General features: G+C 38.2%; 1 protein-coding gene across 4 annotated transcripts; it reads right to left on the bottom strand.

Annotated features, from left to right (window-relative positions):
• Window positions 1-18,581: 18,581 nt before the first annotated feature.
• LOC133734514 (serine/threonine-protein kinase ark1-like) lies at window positions 18,582-26,063 on the bottom strand. Of its 4 annotated transcripts, XR_009858373.1 has the most exons (11): window positions 25,429-26,062; window positions 24,916-25,335; window positions 24,146-24,215; window positions 23,914-23,976; window positions 23,030-23,187; window positions 22,741-22,813; window positions 22,575-22,634; window positions 20,993-21,103; window positions 20,637-20,889; window positions 20,172-20,487; window positions 18,584-19,663 (listed from the first exon to the last, which is right to left on the bottom strand). XR_009858373.1 is itself a non-coding variant. In XM_062162145.1 (10 exons), the coding sequence occupies exons 1-9, from the start codon at window positions 25,932-25,934 to the stop codon at window positions 20,674-20,676; spliced, it is 1,677 nt and encodes a 558-aa protein (XP_062018129.1). In that variant the 5' UTR covers window positions 25,935-26,063; the 3' UTR covers window positions 18,582-19,674; window positions 20,637-20,673. The 4 variants fall into 4 exon arrangements, 3 of the variants coding, with proteins under 3 accessions (XP_062018129.1, XP_062018130.1, XP_062018128.1); XM_062162145.1 differs by lacking the exon at window positions 20,172-20,487 and having other exon boundaries at window positions 18,582-19,674; window positions 25,429-26,063; XM_062162146.1 differs by lacking the exon at window positions 20,172-20,487 and having other exon boundaries at window positions 18,582-19,663; window positions 25,429-26,063.
• Window positions 26,064-26,245: the final 182 nt, after the last annotated feature.

Raw genomic sequence — 26,245 nt, 5'->3', positions numbered from 1 at the left:
TTCTCTTTCTCTTAGCGGTGATCACACTCCTAGTCCTAGTCTTCTCAGAAGCCGACTTTCAGTGCCACCAAACCCTCTGTCAACGTGCTTCGGTCCTAGTCTCCTCGGGAGCCGACGGTAGTGCCGCGACCACAACGGTTACAGAACCAGCCAAGCAAGGGTAACGCCCTAGCAACCCAGCCAAGCTAAAGTCACGCTTTAGCAAGATCTCAACATTTCCCGGTGATGTCGCTCTGATCGATCTACAATATTGAGTATCGATTGTGTTAACAAGAAGAAACTTCAGCAAAGTCCTCACCACGAGGCAGAAAGAATCCCACGACGAGGTTGGTGCTCTCCTCGTCTACAATCGCTTGAAAGAAGTCAGGTCAAGGGACACCCCCGACGACCGCACCCGAACGGTGCTGGCACGCCCGCGCAAGAAAAGAGACTGTTGACCAGCTGCAGCAAAATTGGATCCAAACAATAGGAGGCATCTACAAAGTAACTAAACTAACTCTAATCTCATAATTCAGTCCCTACTGAAACACATGAGCCAACTTCTTTGCCCTCATAGCGATGTCAGACTTCAGACAACGGAAATGAAACATTGGTTGTCCAGGAACATGGAAGGACACAATCATCCTAAAGCAATCAATTATTGCATGGTTCGGGCTCAACCAAACCGTACCCAAAATCACATCGTATGTGTGATCCAGAAGTACAATCAAAGATGCAGTAAACTCACTATCACAAATCCCAAAACATCTACCACAGAACTAGATATGAAGGAGTGGGAGGCTCCTGTATCAAACAATACTCTAGCTAGATAGTTATAAACTGATAGAGTACCTTCTACCCCAGTGCCTCTCTGGCCAATAACGAAGACTCTTGCAGGTGCAGGTGGGAGTTGCCTCTGCTGGTTTCCCTGCACTCTATTCCGAGGTTGGGTACATTTATTAGCTAAATGCCCTTCCAACCCACATCTGTAGCATACCCTACTCTTCAGTTTAGTGCATCCTCTGGAGATATGGCCTGCCTCCCCACAGTTATAACAAACCATAGGCGTGGCTGGTGCTGTCCTGGCTGGGGCCTGGTGATGATAGGCTGCCCTAGCTGGAGCCTGCTGATGATAGATGGTCTGTTGCCTCTTCCAGGGCCTACCCTGATGTCTCGTCGAACCACTGCTCCCTACTATAGCTTTCCCTTTGTCTCGAAAGTCTCTCGCAGTTGTCTGGTCAATCCGACGAGGTGGGTTCGCCTCTTCTAGTACCATTGCCTTTGCCGCCATTTGTGCCACAGTTGCCAACTCAAACGACGCTACTGTAACCCGAAGGTGCTCATTAAGCCCCTGCTGAAAGTGCATAGCTAACCTTTCTGCATCCCATGGTCGTACAAAGCGATACATCCGAGAGAACTCTGCCTCGTAATCCCGAACGGTCATATTCCCCTAAGTCAACTCCAGAAACTCTTTCTCCAACCGCTCCACAACGGACCTAGGAAAGTATTTTTCCTTGAAGCGCCTCTCGAATTCCTCCCAGGACATGGCGGTCACGTCCTCACTTCTCTTAACAAAATCCCACCAAACACGAGCCTCATCTTTCAGCATGAAGGTGGCAACGTCCTTCTTCTCAACACTAGTGCTGATGACCATCCTGAAACAGTTCTGCAAATTCCTGACCCACTGATCAGCCTTTAGATGATCAATTCCCCCCTTAAAAGGGACAGCTCCAAGCTTGGAGACCTCCTTGACCAACCTTGCCAGATGTAAAACATCCACCGGTGGAGCAGGCGGTTCGACCAGAGGCACCTCCTCCTCGTCCTTGTACATCTCGACAGGAGGAACCCTGCCTCTACCTTGGCCTCGGCCTCTGCCTCTGCCTCTGCCCCTACCGCGGCCTCTTCCTCGGCCTCTACCTTCACCTCCCATCAAATCCATTTCCTAATAAGCATAGCACACCTGGTTAATACATGTATACTACTTAAACATAGTATAAGTTAAATATGAGTCAATATTAACCAAGCTACTAACACGTCCAGGGTAATTCAAAACTCCAAATACAACCTAACGTCCTAGATCTCTAACACTCTCACATACCCAATGAATTCGTCAATACTGAAGAGCACACGATGGAGATCCGCTGCAGACGGGCTATCACTCGGAAAGTATTGACACATCACCGAATATGTATCTTATGCTCTGATACCAAACTGTCACGCCCCGAATTTTGAATAAAGGATTCAAATCCGAAACATGAATAAAACAACTTAAACAAATAAACGTTCTGAATTTTTCTCAGAAACAAACACGCCTCACACCACTCGAATAAAAATTCACGAAAATCTCGAGTTAATTATTACAACTCACAACTCACTCTTACAAAGTAAAATTGTAAAGCTCTAAATGAGCATAACAAACCTCACAAAAGAAAGCGAATAAAACTAATGCTGCTACTCTAACCAACTTGATCACCACCCTGGTTCTCCTTACCTGCAGGATTATCCGCTACACCGTTTGAATAGTGTACCGGGATTGCGACAACACAAAACCCGGTAAGCTTTTGACAGCCCGTATGAGTAAATGGAAATAAAACAGTAAAATCAACAACTTTTACTCAAAACAAAACATTCCACCTCCATTTCCAAACATTTTCCAACAAATCTCATCACTCACCACTCGACACATTTTAAATAATAAAGGTGTATTCATGATCACGAGTAACTAACTCGCTGCTTTCATGTCATACTTCAATTTTCAAAGGTGTGTTCATGATCACGATAACTCGCTGTATTCATGTCACACGATGGCAGACTGACTAGAGCTCTAACTGATCGTATCCACTAACCCGGCCAAAGGCGTGGAGTTCCGATTTTTCTACCCACGACCAATTTCTGATCCACGACCAATTTCTGATCCACGACCCTTGACTCGTAAGTCTTTGGATCTACGGTATAAATACCAAAACATTTAAAGGAGTCACACTAGACCCAAAATGTTACACGATACACAATATCCACGACCCCTGACTTGTAAGTCTTTGGATCCACGGTATAAATACCAAAACATTTAAAAGAGTCACACTAGACCCAAAATGTTACACGATACACAATACCTTTCAAAACAGATATTTATTTCCATAAAACCTTTTCCACTTTAATCACAACATAAATAAGGAAATTAACGACATTTGGTTCGTAATATGAACAATGTGAGATTTACTCACCTCTTATCCAGTTGCATCTTCTATCAATAAAAATCACAAAAATCCAAACGCTGGTCAACCCAAACCGTCAAGTACCTAATCAAGTACAGTCTTTACTTAGCAAAAGAAACACGAAATAACCTAAAATAAAGACGATCCAAAGGTCAGATTCTAAAATAAAGACTATCCAATGGTCGGATCGAATTTAAACGATGATCCAACGGTCGAATCGAAATTAAACGATGATCCAACGGTCGGATCGAAATTAAACGATGATCCAACGGTCGGATCCTCATAGATCGCCTTTAGGATCATCCTCCTAAATTGTCACGAAGATCCAACGGTCAGATCTTCCTGAATCGTCCTTACAAACATCTCCACAAATTTATATGAAAATCCGACGGTCGGATTCTCACGAATCGCTTTTCCAAAACACTATTTCACAATTATACGAAGATCAAACTGTCGGATCTTCGCCCGTGACCTCACAAAGTCATCGGGACAGTCATACGATCAACATATTAAAATTTGAAGTAAAACCGATGGTCTGATCTCCGTAAATCGTAAACCGAAGATAAAATGTAAAAACTGTAAATAGTAACGTCAAAACCTAAATCCACTATTTATCAACTTTTTCTAAAATAACCTTGTAATATATCAAAACGCTCGTATGGATGCGTAAATCATTGTCCAGATAATAAAAACTCAAAAAAAGGTCCGACGCGCAGCCACAAGCGGCGGTTAGACGGCGGTCAATGCCGGCCAACCACCTCAGATGCAAAAGTTGTCAACTACAAACTTGTTCAAAATAAAGAGCTGATCAACTTTCATACCTGGAGCTAAGCGATATTTGGTCTAGATCGTCCTAGATCGAGCTTTGAAGTTGGATTAATCTCGTGCGTCTGGTCAGATTCCAGATTGAATCAGAGACGTCGAAATCTTCAAATCTTGATCTATCACTCCGCACTCAAAATCGTCAAGCAAGAAGGATATGAGGATAATCAGCAAGAGGAGGAGATCACGAAAATGGGGAGGATCGGCCCATGCATCGCCGGAAAAAGGGAGATACGGCCGGGCCGGGTCGAGCCAAATGTGGCGCCTTCGATCCAACTTTCGGGGTAGCAGCTGGGCAAGGAGGCACCGGGGGGAGCTTGGTCGGGAAGCGGCGATCACGTTGAGGGGCGGGTTGTGGCCGGAGAAGGCCGGAGGAAGGAGAAAATGTCGGGTCGGGTCGATTGGGTAGGGAGGAGAAAGAACGGAGAGTTTGGGGAGGAAAATATAATTTTCTGAACTTTTCGGATTTATGAATAAATTCGAAATTTTTCTATATTTATAGAATTTTCCCAAACTTCAAACTCTCCTAACTTCTTCATACGAACTCCGATTTTCGCATTTCACATATGTACGGACTCGTATCGACGAGCTCTACAACTTTCATGAAGGAAGTTTTTCCAAATTCGGTACGTACAAAAAGTCAATTTTTCACGACCCCCTAAATAACGTTCGTTTCGAAAATAAAATCGTTCGAACTAATTCCACAACTTCTTCAAGCTTCGTACTCACTCTTACTACCAAGAAAACATTTCTAAAAATCCATGGAATTAAATTTGGATTTTTTTCGGGGTATTACAGACAACTTGGAGCTTGTGATTCCTTTTAATGGACCCGATGTAATAAGCTCAGTTGCTGACAGAATCCCGACATTGGTGATTCTGATATCTGGAAGACCCTTAACTGTAGAGCCAAGTCTCTTGGAAAAGATGGATGCTCTTGTTGCTGCTTGGTTGCCTGGCAGTGAAGGAGAGGGAATTGCAGATGTCATCTTTGGAGATTATAACTTCGAGGGCAAGCTACCGGTGACATGGTTTAAAAGTGTTGAACAGCTCCCATTGGATGTCGGAAGCAACTCATATGACCCTTTATATCCTCTTGGGTTTGGATTGACATGCAATACGGAGAAAGTTATACACCAAACAGATTTTGATAAATGAGGCTGTTCTCAAGTTCTGAGTAGACAAAGTTTCTGGAATCTGTTCAAGATGATTAAGCAAGAGTGCAAATTGGCTGTTTATGAATTAATGTCTCTTTTCTGTGTGTATCTGTTTCTTTTTTTTCTTTCCCTTAAGGTATGTGAAAACAGAATGTGCTCTGTCTCTGGCTTCTTGCATTGTGTTGGAATATATAAGTAAACTTTTCCAGTCCATCAGCAATTCGTCAATTGATATATCATAATATTCCGGGAACATGCAGCAAGCACGAAGAATGACTTAGCATCATCGGGATCTCAAGGTATCATAGCATAAATTTATTCTTTTGAATGCGTCTCTCATCTTTAGGGTTGACAGGTTGAGCTGCATTTAGTTGTGGAGCCGCTAGATTCCATTCCTCCAACTCATTATCTCCCAGTGCCTTTGCAACTTCTTCCTTCCATTCATCAGCCTATTTATGTCCAATTGCCCTTGCAGCTTCTTTCAGTGCATTTGGGAGACCAGCGCATTCTCTAGCTACCTCCCTCCCTTCATCATAGGAATTGGTAGATTCATGAAAAGACTTCCCTGAATTGTTCAGGAATAAATTCCAAGAATCTTCCTCTGGTAAACTGTTGAGAGGGATCAGTGCTTGGCACCCCATAGCATGGCAGACATTCATTATCCTTGGTGAGTAGGACTTTTTAATTGCATCACTGAAGCTCACTCTGACCAGGAATGTCATCCAAGATAACAAAGATCCCATTTTCAATCATGATCCTCTCTTCAATCTTCTGGCTCTTCCAACTTCTGTCTCCTCCACCATTTCAATCCCAGCAGATCTGCCAATGTGCTTTGAATTTTTTGCAAATCAGGGCTTTGGGAGAGAACAACCATAATCACATAAGCAAAAAGCTTTTCAGCTTGTACACTGACATGTTTCACCATGGTTGTCTTGCCAACGCCTCCTCTTCCGTGCATACTAAACACAGTGATGTTATCATCCTTCAGTATCTTAGTAACTTCATCCATGGTTCATCTTGTTTCTTCAAACTCTTTGTGACCTCCCACGGGTACTTTAAGTACTTTGTTACACACAAACTTTACCATGTATTCAACAAGTTCACTTTCAGTCCAACAACGAAGTGGGTCATAAGCTCATTAGTCAAATAGTAAATACAAAAGTACGACTCTTCTTAAGATAGTTTATCATGCTTGCTTATAATTCCTTGAACCCCACTCAGAGAGACCGGCTACTTCTTTCAAAGCAACTCAGTGATGTCATGTAAAAAGTTTCTGTGATCTCATGTAAATCAGCATTCTGTTTTGGTAATAAAATCCGGAGTACTGGACATACCAGCTCGATCTTTAGGTAGCTTGTGGATTTAATTATTAGTGAGATTGTGATAGGAGCATTTTAATGTGGTATTTTAATAGTTAATTCCTCACATTTTGCTTAGTTAATTCCTTAACGAATCGATTTTTAACTCAATTTCTATTTTCTTAGGTACATTGGAGTAAATGATGGTGAAATGAGCATTAGGTCCACACTTACCTATAAATGATGGAGAAAAATGGAAATGTACTAAAAGGTCAATTTTACACATTTTCCTACTCCGGCTAGGAGAAACCAAGCCAAGCAAGGAAGAAGGAGCGGCCGCCTGACCAAATGAACTCCAAATGAGCTGAAACTTTCCAGATCCATTCTAGACATCCTAAGGATCGTTTCTTATGAAGAGTGCCAGAGCTAGAATTGAGCGGAAGGCCTTCAAACAGTCAGCCCAATTTCCTGCAGAAGCAAAACTGGAAAACTGGACCCGTAAGGAGTCCAGCAGAGATTCTGGCCCAAAGGCATGGAAATAAATTCTGAAATTTTACCAAAATGATCTACACTCATGGTAGATCATTTCATATGAAGAAGTCAAGAGCCAAAAATGAATTCCTGTTGGAGAAATAATTGAAGGAATAAAGGGGCAGAAATTGACCTAAAACCAGCTCAATATTCACATGTTCATGTTTCCTACCCACATGAAGAAAGCTAGATGCTTTTCTCTTTTTCCTTGGATATATTTTTCTGCTCCAATAGATCATCATCACTTCCATACTTCTGCACATTCATGCCTTGCTTTCATTTCATCATTACTCCATCTTTTCCATATTTTACAAACCACTTTCATTATTTTTCTTCCATTTATCATTTCACTCTTCTTTTTCTTCCCTATATAAACACCTTCTCCTCTCACTCTAATCACATTCCTTCATCCATTTCATCTTCTTTGTCTCTCCATTTCCATTCCATTTTTCTCTCCATTCTCTAGTTGCAAAATTCTGCGTTTTCAAGTAAGAAGAAGAAGAAGAAGAAGGAGCCGGGAATATCATATCCTCCATCGTCCACCTTGAAGGCTTGCTTCCAAGATTCAAGATTTCAACGTTTCAAGCACTCCATCTCCATCTCCAACTCACGGTGTAATTCATTCTTTTTCCTTATTTAATTTCGTAGGAATTTGTTTCTAGTTAACAATAACATTAAGGTTTAAGCCCAATTTCTATGTTTGAATAAAAATTGTGATTTCTTTATGTTGATTTTTATGTTGCTTATGTGAGATTGCTTAATTGATCTTGGATTATGGAAAACTTTTATATGTATGTGTTCTTTGATGGCCAACTTAGGATATATGCATGTAATTGGTGCTAGATTTAAGTAGTAAAGGCTTTGGACAAAAGTCGAAATCAATTAAGGAGGATTGCAAATAGATGGACTTTTTCATACTAGGTTGTGCACTTTGGTTGACATCCTTTCTTTGTTCTTCATGCATTGAATGTGTTCTTGATTAGCTAGTTTTCTAGACTATGATTGCATGTTCAATAGGTTTAATTTAGGTGCTTTCACTTAGATTAAATATTCAAGGAAAGTAAAATATGGGAAATCATTTGCTTCGAATGTTTCACATGGTCAACTTATTTCTCATGACATAGATAATCAACTATAGGAATTGTAATTGGATTTCATTCATATGATTGTAGTTTTGATCTTTGTTTCTTGTGTTCCTTGTATATGTGTTTTTACACTTTCTTTATTTCATTTAATTTTAATTCCAATTCTATAATCTCAAAACCCCCCTTTTTATATTAACTTGTATATATTTTTAGGGTTATTATCACAAATGGTACCTGAATTATACCTCAATCTTATCGATGGTGCCTGAACTTCAATTTTGATCACAACCAGTACCCGAACTTTTCAATTTCATTTTAAATGGTACCTAGAGCCACATCCGATCACTATTCTGACTAAAAATGGCATGGGAGGCGATCATAGTGATGATTTCAAGGATTGCAATCATATATAGTGATGATTTTTTGGTAATAGACTTACCTTGAACTTGTTTTTTTTTGTTTTTTTTTTTTAGATTTGGCTTTTTCGGCCGGAATAGTGACCGAATGTGGCCTTAGGTACCATTTAAAATGAAATCGAAAAGTTTGGGTACCGGTTGTGATCAAAATTGAAGTTCAGGTACCATCGATAAAATAGAAGATAAGTTCAGGTACCATTTGTGATAATAACCCATATTTTTATTCTTTATTTTATTTTTGTACATAATACTTTTTACTTTATTATTTTAATTCTTTATTTGTTTTTTTTGACAATGACAGGTGTACCCTCAATCCCCGGAATAGAACGATCCCTATTTGCTTATACTACTAACGATGTTTTTAGGGTTAAATTATGCGCTTGCTTTGAGCGTATCAGATTGCAAAGTACCTCTATGTGCACTAATCTTTGAACTGCAACACTCAACAAACCATTTATAATTGTACATTGAGATTGTATTATGTTGGTTTTTCATGTAAAGGGACTAGACATACAGGGAGTTTTAAAAAAACAAGGACATCATCAGGTATTTGAATCAAAAAGAAAAATACCAAGATGAGATCATGAAAGACTTGATGATCTTGCTACTATTACAGCATAGAGATCTATATATAAAAAAGAATAGTTGAGAACTATATATATAGACATACCCAGTGGCAAGAATTTGCTCAAACATAATCCTGAGCATGTCAACTGATCTCTGGCTCCACTGTCACAAGGTATGAGATATGGCTGCAGGAATCTCTTTGGGTAGTTGTTTTTAACATCATGATATATTAGCACATCTGCTAAATCAATCAACTTTGCAGCCTCCTCAACTGCTAGATCACCAACCTTGAACATAGTTACACATCAGTGAAACATGTCTCAATACCCACGTAATCCAAATGAAAAGATGACAGTTGTTTTTTACCACATGATCCAGCAAATGATCGAAATTAGACATATTGACACATCAGCTAGATGAATCAACTCTGCGGCCTCAGCTAGACAACCAACCTTAAATATATTGACACACCAGTGAAACAAGTGTCAATACTCATGTAATCCAAAAGAAATGATGATAGAAAGTTCACTGAGGTTGATAACCATTATGAGTGAAATACATGCTCAAATGATATCGCTTATTTAAGTTGAGCAGCTAGCATAACAAGCCTAGCTGCTGTTGCAATGTTTTTCGGAGTTAGCAGAAGCTACATTTCAAATTAGGTGAGTACTAGGACACAATGTGCTAGACAGAAGCTACCACAAAATGAACTAGACTAGAAAATAATGAAAAACATAATAAGCTAGGCAGCAATATTAAATTCAGAAAAGAAGTTTTGCGAAAACATTCTGCCTGCACAAGTATGCTGAGAAATCATCCTAAGCATGTCGATTGAATGCTTCGCTCGAATGAGTTGCTTGAATCACTACAAGAAACCTTTGCAACAGTCCGACTAAAGTGACGATCAACTGAGTTTGCACCCAGTGCAAGTTCATCAAACGGCACCCACATCCATACAAAATAAAAGAAGAAATCAGTAGAAAGAAGAACTGAATCCAAGTTTTGATCAAAGTTTGTAAATTTGGTATAATAGGAATGCACAAAAGCAGACGTAAAGGAACAGCATTGTAGAGCTATGGAGTAAACAAGTGACAGTAGTGAGAAGAACTTGCCAAAATTTCAAATGAGAGAGGAGGAAGGAGACAACCACGGGCTTCAGAAAGAAGCGAGAAATCTCCACACGCGGAACCGGAGCGTTCAGTAGAGCTGAGCACCCACCCCTTCGGTCTTTTCTCGGTTGGCACTTACGCAGCTGTTAAATTTGGGTGGTCGGGTTCCTCGAATGATCCGACCCATGTACTTGGGCCGAGCCTATTTAAGAAATGGGCCATTGGAAAGTTGGGTCAATAGTGGGAGGTACCAGGCAGACTCGGAGCAAATTCTTTACCACCAGTTGGCTAGTGATTGATTTGAAAGTATTACACTAATTGTATCACTGGCATTCAGCGCGAGATTGTTTACCTCAAACAAGAACAACTTTCAGTTGTAGCCTGCTACACCAAGTTGAAAGGTGTGTGTGGATGAATAGGCCTCTTATACATATTCAATATGCAATTGCTCCCATCAGTGCGTCGAGCCTAATCTTCTATTTACCAAGAGAAGAGACAGCGCGCTCCCAGTGCTGCTCAAGGTTATAAAAATAAAAAAATCATAATGAAATTATCTAATAGGATTATTCTGGTAAAATAAAAAATACATTAAAAATAAAATTGAGAAACTTCCACATTTTTCTCACTGTGTCTTTTACGCGTATGAGGCTAGTAATTAAAATTAGAACCATATGGCAAAAAATGATGTGCATCTTTTCAGTGCAATGTTCATGGTCATATACTCACATGTATTGCTTATATTTTAAAGAGATTGGTTTTTTGATAAAATTGAAACATACCAAAAGTATGCTCTGTAGATTAAAGAATAGTACAGTAAACTACTCTAGTAAACATTTCTGCTCTGAATAATCTATTATACCTAGTCTTACATGCCGAGCACACAATTGTGATACGCTAAAACTAAGTACTTCAACAAGACTCATGGAGGCAAAAACAATAAAACTAGGACAAAACCTATCAAGCAACTACGGGTTCCTTACCCTTTGACCGATTGGAACCATGGACTAACTCCGCAACGGTGAATTTCGGTAATCCATTCACCAATTTCTCCTCCTTCTTGGGAGTCTTGAGCTTCTTTGCCAAAGACTTCTTCATAAGTGAGACATTCACAACCTTAAGCTCCTGTTTGGCTCCAGTTTTGCTGCAGCTGGTCAACAGTCTCTTTTCTTGCGCGGGCGTGCCAGCACCGTTCGGGTGCGGTCGTCGGGGGTGTCCCTTGACCTGACTTCTATCAAGCGATTGTAGACGAGGAGAGCACCAACCTCGTCGTGGGATTCTTTGTGCCTCGTGGTGAGGACTTTGTTGAAGTTTCTTCTTGTTCACAAGTCGATACTCAATATTGCAGATTGAGCAGAGCGAAATCACCGGGAAGTATTGAGATCTTGCTAAAGCGTGACTTTAGCTTGGCTGGGTTGCTAGGGTGTTACCCTTGCTTGGCTGGTTCTGTAACCGTTGTGGTCGCGGCACTACCGTCGGCTCCCGAGGAGACTAGGACCGAAGCACGTTGACAGAGGGTTTGGTGGCACTGAAAGTCGGCTTCTGAGAAGACTAGGACTAGGAGTGTGATCACCGCTAAGAGAAAGAGAAAGAGAGGGAGAGGAGTTGCTCTTAGAGAGGTTTGCTCTAGAGAGAACTTAGATCATCTTAGAGATGTTGTTGTTGAATGTGAATGTGTGTCGGTGTTTGGTCGTGGTACTACAATCGGCTCCCGAGGAGACTAGGACCGAAGCACGTTGACAGAGGGTTTGGTGGCACTGAAAGTCGGCTTCTGAGAAGACTAGGACTAGGAGTGGGATCACCGCTAAGAGAAAGAGAAGGAGAGGAGTTGCTCTTAGAGAGGTTTGCTCTAGAGAGAACTTAGATCATCTTAGAGATGTTGTTGTTGTATGTGAATGGGTCCGTTAGGGCGTTACCCTTGCTTGGCTGGTTCTGTAACCGTTATGGTCGCGGCACTACCGTCGGCTCCCGAGGAGACTAGGACCGAAGCACGTTGACAGAGGGTTTGGTGGCACTGAAAGTCGGCTTCTGAGAAGACTAGGACTGGGAGTGTGATCACCGCTAAGAGAAAGAGAAAGAGAGGGAGAGGAGTTGCTCTTAGAGAGGTTTGCTCTAGAGAGAACTTAGATCATCTTAGAGATGTTGTTGTTGAATGTGAATGTGTCAATTGTGTTTCAATGTAACCTCTATTTATAGGCTACCATGCCAACTACTTTGGCATTAAACAAATGAAAGTGGAGCACTAATTGGAGATAAGGGAGGTGGAGGTGTAGGTGGAGCACTAATAGGAATGATGAATTTGGGAGATAAGGGAGGTGGAGATGGAGGTGGAGCACTAATAGGAATGATGAATTTGGGAGATAAGGAAGCACTTTCGGCTCCTTTATTCCTTCATGTATATCTCCATCAGAAATTCAGATTCTGGCCATGATGTCTTCATAAAAAATGTTCCACTATGAATCTAGATCATGCTGACCAAATTTCAGAGCTTTCTTCCATGTGGTTGGGCCGGAAATGCTGCTGGACCTCTTACAGGTCCAGTTTTCCAGTTTTGCTTCTGTAGAAAATTGGGCTGATTGTTTGAAGGCCTTCCACTCAAAAAAAGCTCTTGCACTCTTCATAAGAAATTATCATTGGGCTGTCTATAATGGATCTGGAAAGTTTCAGCACATTTCGATTTCATTTGGTTAGTCTGCCACCCCTCCTTCCTTGTCTAGCTCGGTTTTTCAATTCCTAGCCGAAGTAGGAAAATATGCTAAAGTTGACTTGTCATACTTCCATAGTAGGCTTTATTTAGCCTCTAAATATATATTTCGAGCTTGTCGACAATATATAGCTTGAGCCATTGACATTGGCTCAATTTCTCCAACACATGCCTTGTCAGGCCAAAATGTTCATTTTGGGTCCAAACAGCTCCTTTGCCTTATTCTTGGCCCCTTTTGGCCTCCCCGGCCTCTTCTTGTAAACTTCCTTGATCGGTTTCACAGGGCACAATCCCATTGTCATAGCATCCAAGTTTGTCCTATCCACTGCCAAACTCAAACGCATCTTCTTTGGAGAAATTCCATCTTCTTCCCTGAACCTCCCGATATTGGTTCAATACCATTCGCTACCTATTCTTCCATGGATGCAGTATGCACCCTAGAGCTTCCTTCACCACGACCATAACAAGCCTACGGCGGATTTCCTTCCTCTTCTTTGGTTTAGCAGTTGGTAAAAACCTTTCCAAACCAACTTGTGGATTAGACTGTGCTCCAAACACCAACGATGGTCCAATATATGGTAACAAATGTCTTTGGAGAGACAAAGCTTAGTTTGTTTTAAGTCTTAACATAAATATATTAGATTTCTGACCTGTACAGTCAAATGCAACTGTTTCATTCTATAAAAATTTAATTGCGGTGGGGAGTTCGGGATGAATGTGGAAGTTTGCTCATATTTTTTTTCTATTTTTTGTCTTACTATGACAATTATTCCAAATGAATTTATTATGTATTTTTTTTTTTAATATGAAGCGCATTTCAAGCACGTGTGGTTTTGATGTTTCAATTTTTCTGTCTTTCATTTTACTAACTGTTAGCGACATCAAGGAATTAGACGGCGACGTGTTGCGTAAGGGGTCCAAATCTGGTGGGGTTTTGATTGGTGCACAGGCTCGTTGTCTTCTAAGTGATGGTGTTGCGGTGATGTGGTGGTGTTCCCTGAGTCATGGCGGTGGTGGGTGTGCTTGCAGTGATCATGGTGACGGAGGTCATGGTGTGCGTGGAACGCTCTTGCTCAAAAAGTGAAGGCTAAAGTTGGGCTTGGCCAGTCTTGTTGGGCCTTGGGCTCTACCTCTTCTCTTGGGCTTTGGGCTATTGCTTTTGGGCCTTTTAGGTTTCTTAGGCTTCTAATTAGTTAGTTGTTTCTTTTTAATAATTTCCTACTTTTTTTATGGAGCCATGCACTTTTTGTATTTGTATAGTGCCTATTTACTATGACAAACATAGTGATATCATAGTTTATAGGCTTGCTTTTCTTAAGTGAGCGATAATTGTATAATGAGTAGACCAATCCCTTATATACCACCGTGATACAACTACAACTTCTTATTTGTGTATATATAACCGCGAAAGAGTATATATTGGCCATTCTAACTTGAGTATCAATAACAAGTCAATTTGACTCTACTAAAAAAAAACCAATTTAAATCATTTCATTATTAATTTTTATTTTCTAGACTAAATGGTATTATAGATATTTTATAATTCGGTAAAGTCTGTGACATGTTGTGAAATTTTAATTAAAACTCGCAAGCGCACGAATCGTCGTTAGTATAGTGTGCAAGTACGAGGTCATTCCAACTGAGGATTGATAATCAATTTAAATCCTAACCTAATTAATCCAAACACAAAAACACATAAGCAATCAAACTAAAGAAGATATGGTTTTGGATTTTTGAATAAAGAAATAATATGAAAATTAAAGAAAGAAAGAAACAAACAAATAATGATAAAACCTAGGGTTTCAGAATCAATCGCTAACAATCCTATTTATGTTTCAATGCAATTAACAGATTCTTTTGTTTCTCTAGATGATAATTCCCGTATCTAAGTCCTTCTCAGGTACTCTAGACCATAGTTTTCCTTAAGTGTATGATGCTCTCCCTCTCGGGTAAAGATCTTATATCCTAACTATGCAGTTTATCCTTCTCAGGTATAAATTTAACATGCAAGACTCATTACGCTTTAGAAAACAAGGGAATCAAGCAAACCATTAGTCTTTCTCAAGTAATAATGTAATTTACCACACTTAATCACAAGAAGCTAATCAAATTATATTGCATCTCTGCTTCAAATTTGTCTTCCAATTACTATATGCAAAGCCCTAAGGTGATCAATCAAAGAACTTAAACATAAAGCATCAATTCAAATAGTGATTAAGCATTCATCATAAAGAAACTATAAATCCATCAATAAAATATCAAAGTACATAAACAATCATGATAGGGCATCATCCTAACCCTAGAAAAGGTTTAACAAAATATAACTACGTAAAACATAGGAAAAACATAAAAAGAATGGAAGGGGAAGAGAAGGGAAAGATGGATGAGTCGTCTCCGCTCCTTAGGCGTCTACATTGTGCTCCGAGACTCTCCTTTATGTAAAATTCGTGCTCCCTTATATAGGGAATATTTCTGCTCATCTTTGGCTTCATGTTTCCTTGTAAGACTTGGATTTGGATTTCTTTCTTCATTTGGAATGGGAAAAGCTTGAAATATCTCTTGTAAAAGTAGGAATAAGTTCATCATTGAATCCTCATCTGAATTAACTTCCTTAAAACATTAGGATTGATGATCTTGTGCCACGGAACTTGAGTTCTCCACGAATGGTTGTAAATTCCCGAGCAGATTTCCTGTCCGACCTATCTTCACTCAAATAATCATAACTTTCTCCAGAAGTATCGAAATTGAGATCCGTAAAATTCTACAGAAAATAGACATCCGTAGCTTTCCATGCATATAAGGGTCATTGTCTGATTCGATGTGGGTAACTCCCAGTAATTCGGCGAAGTTGGATGTTCTGCAGAGACAGATTCTGGAACCTGGGCGTCTTTCAATCCTAGTTAGCTCATTTTAGCTTCTTTTCTTCTCTTTATGAGACAAACCTACAAAAACACTGTAACAACATAAATGACTCGAAATAAGGAGGACTAAGCATAAATACTAAGATTAAGAGGCAAAGAAATATAGGAAAATATGAGCACATCAAATACCCCCACACTTAGACTTTGCTTGTCCTCGAGCAAAACAACAAAAACTAAGAACACACAAACACAAAACAAAAACACACTAAAACACAACACACTAAGCCTTTCAACATTAGTCTTAGAAATCTCAAACTTTCATGGCATCAAGATTAGCACAACAACCAAGAATCAATCCAACATTTATTCGAGAGTTAACAAAAACATATAACTTAACATATAAACATGTAGGACATTGGGGCAACATTGGTGATATTAATCTCAGCATGCTTCAAACAAGTTATGACTCAAATCCTCACCGGTTTACCCTCTTTCTTCTCTCAGATTCACGGCTCATGCAAAAGCATATATTCACTCAAGTTATATGTGAGGGAGATAATATATAAGACAAACAAATAGCTCACATATAATAGAAATAAAAAGCTTTTTCTGAAAATATTTTTTTCATGTATGATCTCATGAAGGATACCAACTACTTGCACAAATGGACCCAAGCCATAAGTTCAACTCTTATAACTCATCTCCACATATCAAAGGCTGCTCTTTTCAAGGATCAAAGAGGTCTTATAATTAAGATTGTAATGGGGCCAAGGTTTAGGGTTTATAGAAACGAAGGGATAGAAAAATCACAAAGTATATATCCTAAAAACCTAGTAGAGCTCTTGTTGATGTAGAGAGACAATCTTGAAATTCCACCAAATAGAAACGTCATAGACTCCTTCAAAGTCTTCATCATATGTCATCATTGTTGGGCTCATGCTTCATTCAAAACTTCCTTTGAACACTTGTGAATTGGACAAAGACCAAATTTTCTTGAATAGGCCTTCACTTCAAAGCAAACTCCAAATCCACAATGGGGGGACTAAAATCCATAAACACTTATCATATATTTTTTCTTTTGCCGTCACATATAGTTTTTTTTCAATTTTTTTTTCTTCTTCTCTTCTTTTCACGGCACATAGATACATATATATTTTTTCTATGGACAAGTCTTACCCCCACACTTGAACTTCCTTCTCTTCTCCATCTTCATTCTTGACGCCAAAAACCTCTTGTATGTCTCAAAATTAGCTCTACTAAGTCTTTAGAACATGGGTAAGGATAAAACTATACTAAGGTTTATGGTTTAAGGATTATGAGGGTGATGTAAGAAAAGGCTTAATGTAGGCTCAAAGGGGTTTATCTAGGGAGGTTGCACATCTTGTGCACACAAATAGGGACACATGGCAATTTGGCAATGGTGGTAATTTCCTAGGGTGCCTTTATCCTTTCCAAGGTCCAAGCATATATTGGTAAAAGTTTCAACAAGTATAAGAGTGAATTCTAGCATTCTATAGTCCATTAAACTTAATCTATGACAAGTAATCAATCAAAATGAAAGAATAATGAGATCAACAAAATCATCGCCAAGAAAATAAGATGACATATATTTTTTTTCGTTTAACACTCAACAAAGAAAAGGCAAATAGGCTCAAATATCTCACATTGGTTATGTATGAATCAAAAACTTATCCTAACATGCTCTTTTCTGTACCATGTAAGCAAGACCACATCCACTACACATACATATGACAATCATACATCCTTGTTAACCAAAAAATAAAGTCAAACATCATCTCAATTTTATGATCCTCTTAAGGCATGATTTCTGAAATATATACTCATCATAGTTGTTGAAAGGCCTAAGACTCAAGAAAACAAAAACAAAAAATAATGACGCACAAATAACAAAGAAAACAATTTTTTATTTATTTAATTTTTCTGATTTTTTATTTAAAAACCCATAAAACTAACAACCTAATAGAAACAAAAATCAAAATCTCTTCCCCCACATTTAAATGTAACATTGTCCTCAATGTTGAAAAAATTAAAGCATTCAATGCACATAAAGGCATGGAAAAGAGATAAGTATAAAAAAAAATAATAATAATAAAAACAAGAAAGTAAAGAGAAGAGTTTAGAGCTCCCTGGGATTTAGTGAAGATTAGCACGAAGCCGATGTTGAAGTCAAAAAAGATTGCAGAAGTCATCAGGAAAAATTTCCGCGCAGATTGAGCACTGTTCGGTATTTCTCAAATATCTCTTAGCTCACAGCTCCGAATGATGATCTTCTTGGTGCGTTGGAAACTAGACTCACGTAGCTTTCTGGTGATATGCAATAAGCCTAGTAAAACTTCCAGGAAGATATCTAGAATCTATATCACAAAGAAGGTACAGAACCTGAAACACAAAAAGATAAATATTTAGCAAACTTAAAACCAAAAATTATAGAAACTATATAAAAATAAAAAATAAAAAATCAGATTGGTAATCAAGTTAGAATCAAAATCAATCGTTGATCCCCGGCAACGGCGCCAAAAACTTGTTGTGAAATTTTAATTAAAACTCGCAAGCGCACGAATCGTCGTTAGTATAGTGTGCAAGTACGAGGTCGTTCCAACTGAGGATTGATAATCAATTTAAATCCTAACCTAATTAATCCAAACACAAAAACACATAAGCAATCAAACTAAAGAAGATATGGTTTTGGATTTTTGAATAAAGAAATAATATGAAAATTAAAGAAAGAAAGAAACAAACAAATAATGATAAAACCTAGGGTTTCAGAATCAATCGCTAACAATCCTATTTATGTTTCAATGCAATTAACAGATTCTTTTGTTTCTCTAGATGATAATTCCCGTATCTAAGTCCTTCTCAGGTACTCTAGACCATAGTTTTCCTTAAGTGTATGATGCTCTCCCTCTCGGGTAAAGATCTTATATCCTAACTATGCAGTTTATCCTTCTCAGGTATAAATTTAACATGCAAGACTCATTACGCTTTAGAAAACAAGGGAATCAAGCAAACCATTAGTCTTTCTCAAGTAATAATGTAATTTACCACACTTAATCACAAGAAGCTAATCAAATTATATTGCATCTCTGCTTCAAATTTGTCTTCCAATTACTATATGCAAAGCCCTAAGGTGATCAATCAAAGAACTTAAACATAAAGCATCAATTCAAATAGTGATTAAGCATTCATCATAAAGAAACTATAAATCCATCAATAAAATATCAAAGTACATAAACAATCATGATAGGGCATCATCCTAACCCTAGAAAAGGTTTAACAAAATATAACTACGTAAAACATAGGAAAAACATAAAAAGAATGGAAGGGGAAAAGAAGGGAAAGATGGATGAGTCGTCTCCGCTCCTTAGGCGTCTACATTGTGCTCCGAGACTCTCCTTTATGTAAAATTCGTGCTCCCTTATATAGGGAATATTTCTGCTCATCTTTGGCTTCATGTTTCCTTGTAAGACTTGGATTTGGATTTCTTTCTTCATTTGGAATGGGAAAAGCTTGAAATATCTCTTGTAAAAGTAGGAATAAGTTCATCATTGAATCCTCATCTGAATTAACTTCCTTGAAACATTAGGATTGATGATCTTGTGCCACGGAACTTGAGTTCTCCACGAATGGTTGTAAATTCCCGAGCAGATTTCCTGTCCGACCTATCTTCACTCAAATAATCATAACTTTCTCCAGAAGTATCGAAATTGAGATCCGTAAAATTCAACAGAAAATAGACATCCGTAGCTTTCCATGCATATAAGGGTCATTGTCTGATTCGATGTGGGTAACTCCCAGTAATTCGGCGAAGTTGGATGTTCTGCAGAGACAGATTCTGGAACCTGGGCGTCTTTCAATCCTAGTTAGCTCATTTTAGCTTCTTTTCTTCTCTTTATGAGACAAACCTACAAAAACACTGTAACAACATAAATGACTCGAAATAAGGAGGACTAAGCATAAATACTAAGATTAAGAGGCAAAGAAATATAGGAAAATATGAGCACATCATGACACCAAGTGATTTGCATCACATCACTTCTTCCCTATTCAAGATCTAGGGAGTTCTGCAGAATGAACCACATCTTTAGATTCAGGGACCAAGGCAGTTCGGTTAATTTGTCCCCAATAAGACCAATTGACCAAATAAAAGTAGTGCTGAAATGAAACAAAACAATATATACAATCCAAACCTCCACAATTCAAAACAACTAATCCTAACAGTATATACACCATTCATTTTCATTTGTAAACAACGCACTCTATTGATTTACCGAAACTGCTTCGGCCATAAAAAAAATGCAGTATATTATGAATGCATACCAATTATGACACTGTCAATAGCAGATATATACAAATCGGAATTACTTTCCAATACTAAAAAAAACTAAATATCTTGCCCGTACAATCTCTCACCCGCTAAATATCTTCATTTGGAACAGAGGGGAAGACATGAAACGCCAAACACTATCAATAAATCATATTTCTACAACAGAAATGATCGTGAAATAATTAGTGGGTTGCTCTACGTGCAAGATGATTTTCGGACAAAAGGATGCTTGTTCTTCTAAAGTCATATCCCATTGCCAGATCTGGCATAGACCATCACTGAAGTTATAACAAGCACACACTCTACCAGCGTAAGCCAAGATTTGATGGCTGAACACGGGATTCCAAAGCAAATTATAGAACATGGATGAGTTGTCATCCTGCTTCTTTCGGTCGATTAGAGCTGGTATCAAAAGCAAAGATATAAGCAGTGGAATTATGCCTTTTCTTTTTCTTCTTTAAACAGGTGAAAGTATTGTTTTTTGATCGCTTTCATGGAAGTTGTGAGTGCAGATATGAGCACTATGAAGCAGTAAAATCAGTGGAATTTACCTTATTACCATCACAACTTATAGCTGAATATATCTTTTCAACTCTGCCCGTGGTGATTGTAAGGAGATACTGATCCAGAAGACGTGGGAGGAAGCGGCTTATTTACAAATGGATGAGTTAAAAGCTGAGCAGCAGTGGGACGATTATCTGGCTCAACTTGTAAGCATAGATGGATAAACTCTTGTGCCTCTCCTGAAAGAGAATCAGGAACCAGAGGGAGCTTCCCCTCCATAAGTTTCCATAATACCGCCATCTGTTTAAAGAATAGATAATGTTATCCAAACAAAATCGAGGTTGAAGAGATAAATAGTCCAGTCATTCTGAACCATAAAGAGTCTAATGAAAATGGCACAAACCCATTCGAGATCAGGGTATGGAACCTTCCCAGTTAACATCTCCAACACAGTACATCCAAGACTCCATATATCAGCTGGAAGGCCATAACCTGGATTTCCAGGTTTAGCAAGCTGCACAATAATAGCTTGGCTAAGAAATCCTAAAAAAGCGGACACAACGTACTACAGGATAGAATCATCATACGCAACCTCTTGGTCAATAAACTGGTAATGTATAAGTATCTTGCACCTTTTCAAATTTGCAAAAGCCAAGACATCACCTAAATGCTAGAAAAAGATAATTCATATAATACAAAGGAAAAATAGAAGCTGGCAAGATTCAGATTGCAAGATACCTCCAACCAAAATCCCATCCCCATCAATCACAAACATCCATCAGCCTATAAAGCTATCTAGCCTTACAAAAAAAAAAGTTACGGAAAGTCATTGGGGAGAAATTACAGGTTCAAACACACGATACGAAACAATTGTTGCGCCAACAAATAATCTCCTTGGTACTTGAGCAATCATTGCCACAAGCATAAAGAACTAAATTTACTGTTGATTCTGAAATGACCATCTTAACTGACACTGTTAACTATCATAATTACTTTCTGAACTTAATCCAATTTCTTTAGGGATGCTCTTGGGACGAGTTAACTCAGTTGAGTTAACACAATCTAATGAAACTACATAATAGTGCTATGTATCTGGCTGTGTTCTTTGGAGAAAGAATTAATTATGTAATCAGAAACAATTTGGCTCTGCTATCTAATGTTTTCTTCTTTTCTTAAAAACAATAAAGAAAGAGAACAAAACGAAGAGGACAGTAAGGAGAGGGAAACAGGAGAAGATACATTAAAATTTACTTACACACTAAAAACAATTTTAAAAAGCTTATAGATTTAGTTTTATGCATCCTCCTTCCTCTCCTTTTCACCTTTCTCATTTCCCTTTCATACTTTTCCTTCATTTCCCTTTCATACTTTTCCTTCTCTTTATTATGATTATAAAATAAATAAATATGTAGACATTCTGAAATAAGCCCACCAAGAGAGGGGGAATCAACATAATTCAGAAAGCTAGACATTAGCCAAGGGCCAGCACTGATGCATATACTGTATCATAATTCCAAATGGTGGTATACTTTATATTAGAACAATAAACCAAGTTACCTACGCAAAATAGACTAATTAATACATGTCATTACATTGCCCACCTTATAATTCCTATCTTCTTGTATTTCAAATTTGTTTTTGTTTTCTGGTAGAAATAGAATATAAGAAGTTATATCACTTTACTGATTCCTCCAGCATATTGTTTACCAATATCCTCTGTTTCTAATAAATGGTATATTTAGAATCCAACAACCTAACCAAAGGAACTAACAACAATTCTGTCAGAGTTCAAGAAGCATGAATCGTTCGTGAAAGTCATCCTACAAGGATCACTAAATTTATCAGTGATGGCAGCAGAATAAGATGGCAGTAGAATAAGACACGTGTGATTTATTTGGAAGTATTATAGGCATGTCCTCCAATAACAGAGGTCTTAAGCACACAAACTAATACAAAATTTTAAATTCAAAAGTGCAAAGGCAAACCTCAGGGGCCATCCAGTTTGCAGTTCCTTGGCAAGATAGTTTGTCGTTCATTTTGATAGCCTGCAAAGATGACGCAACACACAGTATAAGGAGAAATAATTCACAACATTGTGGAAACTACTGAAAACAATAAAATACAATTGAATTTGGGGAATGGAAGACAAACCTTTGCCAATCCAAAGTCTGCAAGCTTGACAGATCCATTAGCATGCACCAAAATATTTGCGCATTTAATGTCCCTGAATGCAAGAATCACAAAGATGAGAATAGATGTACTAAAAATTGCAAGGCAAAGGATGATCAGGAACATTGTGATGGTGCGCCAATTTGATTTCTCAGTTTTTTAGAATGAATCCTCACATGAATATGGCTCATTGGTGGGACTTCAGAATCTTCTGAGATCAATACAACCAAAACCATAATTTTCACATAAATATACATGTCACCTGAGTTACCTGTGAATCACATTTTGGTCGTGAAGATACTTCAGACCTTGCAAGATCTGTCTAGTGTATACAGAGACATGTGAATCTGTAAGAGGGTGCGTTTGATATAGCTTTTGAAGGGAGCCTTTGGTTACAAGTTCCAGAAAGATATAGAGCTTTGATTCATCCTGCGAAGACCCATCAGAATATATAAATAATATAACGGTGCTCACAAATAAGTGGATTCACAGGGATAAAGAGCTATGAAAAATTAATACTGAATCAATAAATGGCTTAACTGCTTCACAACAAATACACCTACTAGTATTGATGCAACGAGTTTCTCATACTATTGGACTCAAACAGAGGTATCATATAGTATGGACACTAGATGATAAGGTAACCTCTCAAATAAATGCATAACGTGTGGACAAGCATGTTTACAATTATGTACAGTGAGTTTGTATGTAAGAAAAAAGAAATTAAACAAAGATGCTAACTGCATGAAATAAATCCTGTGACAGAAAGGCAAAATATACCTCTGTTTGTGATTTATTTCGTATTACAATTATCTACAGTGAGTTTGTATGTGAGAGAAAAAAAAATTAAACAAAGATGCTAGCTGCATAAAATAAATCCTGTGACAGAAAGGCAAAATATACCTCTGTTTGTGGTTATTTCATACTCTAGTCTGTACATTAAAGGAATGTGCAGACCAGCATCAAAGATCATCAATGTCATGTCAATAAGTTTCAAATAAAAGCATCTACATATCATTACATGAATCTGTAGCAAAGTAGCAATATCATATCATGAATGGAATTTTGGACATCCATGAGTACTAACTATTGTAGAGAAGTTCATAGCATAGCTAAATAACTATCCATGGGAATAGACAATAGAATAATGGGTACCTTTTGTGTACCATAATACTGAACTATGTTCTCATGTTGAAACTGACTCAGAAAAGCAATCTCCTGGAAGGAAAATAAAAACAAAAACAGACAATGAGAAGAAAATCTCAGCAAGGAACAGAAAACAAGGTAGAGTACTCTACTGGTATACGATCATTGAGTCAATTATTTAATAGTTAATATCAGGGACATGCAATTTCAGGACATAACATGAAATACAAGCAAATGTCACCTGTTCAAGTCGAGAAACTCTTCCATGATCATGCAAGGAAACTTCCTTGACAGCGAAGAAGCTTCCGCAACTGAAAGAGAGCATAATCATATTCAGCAAAGATCTTGAAAATATCAGAGCTAAAGAAAAGATGAAAACGTGGAACCACTATTTTAATAAACATTATATGAGAAAATTTGTCAGTATATAAGTGCATTGGAAACAAAGAAAAGTTCACTTTAATACAATTATAAATTTTTCATAAGGCCATAAGGGAACAAGGATTTTATCCATGGAAGTAAGATACTGCAGAAGTTGCAAGAATAAAAGGAACAAGTGGATAGGCATCCTCACTCTCCTATTAAACAATAAGAGATACCACAAAGGCTCAATAGTCTCATAATGAGCCTAGCTCGAGCATGGAAGGTTCAAACTTCCTCTTCACACTAAGCAGAGCTGGTCTTTTCATCACTATATCACTAAGATCACTGAGTTTATCTTTCTTCCTTCACTTGAATTTTGAAACAATCACCCTAAAATACTGGTTAAAATCCTTGAAACAATCACCCTTATATCGCATCACATATTGAAGTTTCGACCCTTCACAGGCATGGGTTTACCGATCAATCCACCTAATCCTAAATGTAGAGATAACTGTGAAGTAGAGAAACGATATCAATATACAATTGAACAACTCCGACCTCAAGCAATGCAAGACAATGAATTTAAGACATCTACAAGATTGAGCATTCATAATTAAGCAGCTAAAATGAGCTTTGAGCAGCACTTACTCAGCAAATACTTCATACACAGACCCGAAAGAGCCGTTGCCGAGATGACCAACCTTTTTCCAATTAGTGATAATAAGCTTAGGCTTCCCAGTACAACACCCGCTCGGCCCCGCGAATGTGCCTTGAATTTTTGTCAAGCCAGGGCTCTGGGATACCACACCAGTCATCACAAAATCAAAATTCCTACTTTCTCTGGATTGTGCAGCAACATGATTTACCATGGTTGTGTTGCCCTTCCCGTCATCTTTAAGCCCCTTCTTCATAACTTTAAGTATGGCTTTTCTTATTGCTGCTTCAAATGCTTCAGGATTAATCATAACCGTGGAGACGGTGGAGATTGTAACCCCAATTTCAATTTCAATAGGTATTACTTGACGGCACACAAAACCCACAATTTCCTCCACAAGTTCTCTATCAGTCCTACAAGAAAGGAAGAAACAAGGGTCAAATAAATACAAATGCGCACAACTTAACTTTTTATATTGAAATAGATAATCTCATCATGATACTTACTTGTAATTATTTGTACACCACCCAGAGAAATTAGCCACTTTGTTTAAAGCATCCCTCCACTGCCGGACCTTTTCCGATCTGTGTCGCCCGGAGGCTCCATGCTTCCAGAAAGCTTCATTGAAACTTGTCTTCTGATATCTTACATCAGAGGGCTCCACGTCAAAAAAAAGTGGAAGAATTCTCTTCTGGTCTTTCATGCACTCACAGATCTTTGCAAGTTCCTCCAAACACCAAGTAGAAGAAGCGTAGTCTCGCGAGAGAACAACAATTGCAACCTGTGATTCTTCAATTGCCTTTAGAAGAGTGGGAGAAATAGCATCCCCAATTTCAAGATCTGGATCATCCATGAATGTTTTAATTCCACTCGTCTGCAGTCGATGATATAGATCAGATGTGATACCCTTGCAAGTGTCAGCACCCCTGAAACTCAAAAGCACATCATACTTGCAGCGACGAGCTGATGATGATGATTCAACTGATGAAGGAAGAGATGCAGAGGAGGCCATTGAAACCAGCAAGAAAGAAACTAAATTTCCAGTGAGCAAAGCAAACTAAGGGAAGAGACTCAAAAATTGACTCTGTAAATACGCAGTAGTGTGGACACTGACTAAAGCACCGAATACTTTGGTTACTCGCCTACCCACCATGGCCCATATCTTTTACAGTTTTAAATTTTTAATGGCACATATCTTCATTTATTTTTTTATTATTGTGCCATTTTCCTTTAAACAAAAAACATAAAAATTAAAATAACTCTAACAAAAAATGTCAAATAAGAAAATGAAGGGTTTTGATAAAGCGAAAATCTGGTTAAGGC

The sequence above is a fragment of the Rosa rugosa genome, chromosome 2 (assembly GCF_958449725.1).
Source record: "Rosa rugosa chromosome 2, drRosRugo1.1, whole genome shotgun sequence".
NCBI lineage: Eukaryota > Viridiplantae > Streptophyta > Magnoliopsida > Rosales > Rosaceae > Rosa > Rosa rugosa.
Note: the sequence above shows the minus strand (reverse complement) of the source record. Positions and strands in the feature narration are given on the sequence as shown.